This window comes from Lissotriton helveticus, chromosome 12, assembly GCF_964261635.1.
Source record: "Lissotriton helveticus chromosome 12, aLisHel1.1, whole genome shotgun sequence".
NCBI classification, from domain to species: Eukaryota; Metazoa; Chordata; class Amphibia; order Caudata; family Salamandridae; genus Lissotriton; species Lissotriton helveticus.
Genome location: NC_136073.1, coordinates 104,751,514 through 104,757,012, shown reverse-complemented (window position 1 = coordinate 104,757,012; position 5,499 = coordinate 104,751,514). Strand labels below are relative to the sequence as shown.

The 5,499-nt window shown below is 45.9% G+C and overlaps 1 protein-coding gene across 1 annotated transcript; it reads left to right on the top strand.

Moving 5' to 3' along the window:
- Window positions 1-2,504: 2,504 nt before the first annotated feature.
- Window positions 2,505-5,267, top strand: RNF227 (ring finger protein 227). Its single transcript, XM_078671642.1, has 2 exons — window positions 2,505-2,966; window positions 4,537-5,267. Exons 1-2 carry the CDS (start codon window positions 2,540-2,542, stop codon window positions 4,590-4,592), a joined length of 483 nt encoding a protein of 160 aa, XP_078527768.1. The 5' UTR covers window positions 2,505-2,539; the 3' UTR covers window positions 4,593-5,267.
- Window positions 5,268-5,499: the final 232 nt, after the last annotated feature.

The window sequence follows — 5,499 nt, the reverse complement described above, 5'->3', positions numbered from 1 at the left end:
ATGTCCTACCTTATACTTATAATGCACCCTGCCCGTGGGCCTACCATAGGGGTGTCTGATATGAAGCAACGGGAAGGTTTAGAGACTGGCAAATGGGTGCACTTGCCAAGTCGACATGGCAGTCACAGACTGCACAGAGGCCTTGCAATGGCAAGCCTGAGACACACTTTACAAGCTGCTTCTGTGGGTGGCACAACCAGTGCTGCAAGCCAACCAGCAGCATTTCATTTACAAGCCATGGTGTACTGTACTGTACTAGGGTCTGACAAGTAAATCAAATAACCCATTCATGGAATCACTAATTAGTACTTCAATTTAATATAGGGAGCATTTGCACTGTGGCACTGAATAGCAGTGGCACAGTGCCCAAAGCATATAACCAGCAAAACATATCAAAAACAGAAGAGGCAATCAGTAAAAATGGAAGGGAGACTCATGCCAATGATGCCAGGTCTAACAGCGCTCGGGCTGTGAGGCTCCCATGTCTAAGGAACTCTCTCTCAAGTATTTGAGGTTTCAGTGTTTTAATCAATATCTGTATCTGACTTACATGTGTGTTTTAAGCTCTGACCTATATGTGCTAGCTCTATTTCAGATTGACCAGGACAGAGCCCTGGGCGGAAAGAAAATTTGGTGTTTGTTGTGGGGGCAGAAGGGTCGTTGTGGTGGCTGTGCAGTCTCCTTCTCTGTGAGAGGAGGCGGGACATGTGCTGCGAGTGCTGTATGTGTTTCATGTGTGAGAGAAGCTTGCAATACTGTCTGTATGTAAGGTGGGCTTGTGCTGCTGCCCTCCTGGGCAGTGCCTGTTTCGGGAGCAAGAGAGGGTGGCATTGGTGTTGGCTGTGCAGTGTCCTACTCTGTATGAGAGAATCTGGGACATTTGGTGCGAGTGCTGTACGTGTTCCATGTGTGAGTGAAGCTTGCACTACTGTCTGTATGTAAGGTGGGCTTGCGCCGCTACTCTCCAGTGCATTGCCTGTTCCGGGTACGAGAAAGGGGGGCATCAGTGGTGGCTCCTCCACTAAGGCTGTGGAGCGTCGCCCCACTGAACAAAAGGAAAAATAAAATCATAATAATGTATCGTTATTATCATTTTCGTTTTCCTATTGCAGTCAGTGACTCTTGCGGCGGGGCTGGCCAGAGAAGGGGGAGGTGTGGTTTGCACTCCCTAAGTGCACAGGACTGCTTGTCCGGCCCTCTTGGGCCAGCCAAACAGTCATGCGCACTTTGCATCTTCCCCACCAGGCTACATTACACAGCCAGGTGAGGAACATTCCCAGCCTCCCATTACCCATCTAAGCATGGATACACAGTGCCCAGACCAATTTGCAGCGTTGTGATTGGCTCAGGGGAGCCTGGGAGCCTAAGAGCTTCCTGCTACCGGACCGGAGACAGGAAGAAGAGGAGGGAGGAGAGGCAGCGCCCGGTTATTTTCAGGTAAACCGTGTCTGGTAGCAGCCACTACTGGGTGGCATTGGTGATGGCTGTGCAGTGCCCTTCTCTGTGTGAGAGGGGCTGGGACATGTGTTGCGAGTGCTGAACGTGTTCCATGTGTAAGAGAAACTTGCACTGGTGCTGCATGCAAGTCATGCCCGAAATCAGATTGCCCATGACAGCTCCCTTGGTGAAAGAAAATTTGGTGTTTGTTGTGGTGGCCGGGAATGTTGCGGTGTGCGGCAGTAGGTGTGAGGAAGATGGGGGGAGGGCAGGGGGTTGATGGGGTGCTAACAATTAGGATGAGGTACGTAAGGGCTGATTACAAAGTCTTTAATGGCCCCAATTGGGACCAAGTGGGATGGACGAGCTGCTTTTAACTCAGGCATCTCCCAGCTACACCCCTCAGAATATTGGCGCGTAGGGCCTGGACTCAGCTGGCCCATGCCCAAGGCCAGCCCTGGATGCTAGCCGCTACAATGAGAGCTCAGAAAAACAGGCAATCTCTCAATTGAAAGCCCTAAAAACGTTGCAGAAACTTTTTTTATGTTGCCTGTTTATAGATTAGGTGCGGATATTGGGAATTTCAAACATCTGTCTGACTTTGGATGTGGTACTACTAGCTAATGGTCAATGTTTACAGGCTTTACGTAATAGAAAAGAAACTTCTAATGTTCTGTAATTATTATTATTATTTTATTGTTTTTGGATGTGTTACGGTAATTTTTCTAAAACGTTTTCCTTGTTTTAAAGTTCTGGGTCAATCGCTCAAACTGTAATTCCCAAGTGGATCCTTCTTACGGTCAAAAGTTTGTAATAAGTCTGTAGCAGGTTAAGCCTTGGGTAATTTCCGCTGTTGGGCCTTTTGTCTGCACTTCTCCTGCGCGGTTTTGGCTAGGCGCCACGGCCTCGACACCGTCCCGTGCCCACGCTTAGTGGGTGTGTTTGTGTTTTTATGGAGTAAGGAAGTGTGGGCACCAGGCCAAAAGGGAGGGGACAGCGTCTGAGGGGAGGAGGCTGTGTCCGTGACTAAGTATAAAGCATGCTGTGCCATGCATGAAGTCAGTCTCTTAACATCCGTCTTCCCCCGAGTCTCCGAACGAAAATGCCCGAACTTGAGCGAGATTCGGACTGTCCCATCTGCTTCATGCGCTACGACAGGAGTGGGCGCGCGCCCCGCTGCCTGCCCTGCGGCCATGCCCTCTGCACGCGCTGTCTCTGTGAGATGCTGGCCACGTGCCGCCAACAGCGTCAGAAGGGTGGGCGCGTCACGTGCCCCTTCTGCCGCGCTCCCACGCAGCTGGACTGCGGGTGTCGCCACAGTGACGTGACGTCCATGCCCCTGGACTTGGGCCTTTGGGAGAAACTTGGCCCGGACTCCCTCCCTGGGGAAGAGCAGGAGGAGTCACCCTGTACAGTCCTGGACGACACAGAGGTACCCTCCGCTGGGAAGTGGAAGCCCTGGAGAGCCCTGAAGAAGCTAGTGCGAGGAAGAGATAACAGGACGCCTGCGCGGACCACGCGTCGCCAAGGTAACATGAGTGGCGTCATATGGTGGGAATGAGGGATGGCACTGGGTCTTGAAGAGGGAGAAGTCAGTCAGGAGCTGTCACTCCAGTCAGGTGTTTATGGCTCTCTCTCTGAGACCACCAGTGGATGTATTATTATACGCCTTTTTGCATCCTGAACCTTAAACATAAACTCTCTTCCCCAAATCTGCTAATCTTAATTCAAACTAATGTGCAGCCAACATTTTTAAAACAATCTTGACGTTCCAATGTAACCTCAAATGTAAAGTTTAAGAAAAATATGTATTTTAGTGAGCCTTGAGAATGCTCTGGTGATGTTTTGGTGTTATTTTATGTACTTAACTCTTTGTTTTGAGTTGTTTTAATTTCACGTCTTCTTTGAGGTAAAAAAGGTTGTGTGGCATCACTTTAACTGATTTCATTGCATATGCTAATTAGTTCTTATTACTAATAATTTTCAATACTTTCAAGAGGTCACAAATATAGGCACCCTGAAAAAAAGCCATTCTTTAATCTTTCTAGCGAGTCCATTTTCCATTTAGTACTGAGCTCTCTGTATCCATTAACATTTTGGTGCCGAACTATGAAAGTGGCATGTGGCCTACGATGCACTCCTCTGTGCTCCCTACAAGGTTAATTTTTGTAGTTGATTTATATCGCATGAACCTAGCTACAAAGGTAGACAACACTGTACGAGAGAAATAGGTTACAGGAGAGAGGCGAGTAACACAACTGGTGCTTGTGTAAAGCGCTCTGATACCCAATACCTTTGGGTCAAGTTCGCGCTATATAAAACTCCGTAAACAAAAAAAAAGAGGATTGAACCTGAACAGGGGTATACAATAGATTCAGTGCACAACATACTTTCTGGTGGAGGACGGGAAAGCAACACAGGGACAAGGAGGAGGCTACAAGAGCTGATCAGTGTTGTCTTTAAAAAGCTTAATTGCTTTACAGGAAAAATACGAAAAGGGGAAATCAAAATTATAAATTACCTTTATTCTGGCCTTGATTAGGCCAAAGCAGATTTTTTAGATCGAAGTCTTGCTGCTTATAAAGGGAAGAACCTACCGCGTATGATAACTAGTTATAGAACATTCACATGGCATCATTACTTTTTCTGAAACAATTGAAAAGGCACAGATACATGTTTATCTCACTATTCACTCTGAGGAAAGCTGCTACATTAGCAGGAAATAATTTAGCAATCAAATTCACAAATACTCAACACGCCTAGATTCAGGAACCAAACCCACAACAGAGTAAACAAATCATGCACATTTTTACAAAGCGCTTAATCACACCTCTCTCTGTTTCCAATTGAGAAAGTGAAAAACTGAGTCTATCACTCGTCCAGTATGACCCATGCCAGCCGAATTGAACAAGTTGTCTAGTCCGTGATTGCGTAGATGCATGCACTATGTATTGTACAATAAAAATATCGAATGAACGGTCTACGTGCAAGAAAGTCACACTATTAGGGGAACGGTAGAGGAGGCTAAAAGGGGTATTGTCTTAGAGGATAGATTTTTAGCAAATGTTGACTCATGCAACTTTTTTTCTGTTTTCCTAGGTTTTGGGCATGACGACATGAGAGATCTGGCCTTGATGACTTGCTACCTAATTTAGAATCCAAAATGATTCAAAAGGACAATGGCATTCATCCATGCTGCACTCCTGTGACTCATCGGCCACGACTGGAGGGAGGTGCCACATAAACCAACTCCGCAACCACATAGCTAAGTCCAATTACTGGTCTCTTTGCTGCAGCAGAGGAGTCTGCAGTTACCTCAAAACCACTACAAACGCTGCAGCCAGCCATCGATTACAGACAATTCACTCTCATGGCGCTGAGCTTGAAAAGAGTGTACGCTGCAGTCCTGCAGAACATTCTATTTTGTGCACTCTTCAACAAGCTCGCGTTAGAACCAGTCTCACCCTACAGAACCCTTGAAATATATGTACCTATATATATATAAAGGAAAGTAGATTTAAAACATGCATGATGTTTGGAGTTAAAAAAGAGAAAAATGACTAAGTTTGTTTTTCATCAGAGAGACAATACAGAGGGGATAGCCACTCTTAATGTACAGATACTATTTATTTTTTATATAAACCTTCATGCCTCTAATCGTCTTGGAACATTGACTGTACTGAAAGGCCACCCGCATCTTGGCTTTGTGTTCATCGGTTGAAATCAGGCAGTGATGCTCATTTCTGTGAAATGATTGTCATCGTGTCTTATTTATTATATATCTGGGGATCCAAAATGACTTTTTGAAAATAAAAGCTACATTAAAATTGCTTTTTACTATTGTATTTTATGTAAGAGATGGAAGGTATTGGGGGACAGCATAATGTACACCTACTATGATAGATTACCAGCATTTATAGATGGTCCACCCCTCTTAAGGGGCCTATTTACGCTTCTCTTAACCATTACTATCGATGACCTTTTAGGTTTAACTCGAGGAATCTAGCCTAATCAGTTGGGGTAGCCCTGCATCAACAGTGAGGAGGAATCTGCAGTGATAGC

What these genes read in the sequence shown, in the direction of transcription:
- RNF227 (XM_078671642.1), top strand. Translation starts at nt 2,540, where the DNA reads ATGCCCGAACTTGAGCGAGATTCGGACTGTCCCATCTGCTTCATGCGC. An exon ending in GCGGACCACGCGTCGCCAAG is followed by an intron (nt 2,967 to 4,536) that starts GTAACATGAGTG and finishes CTGTTTTCCTAG; the next exon opens with GTTTTGGGCATGACGACATG.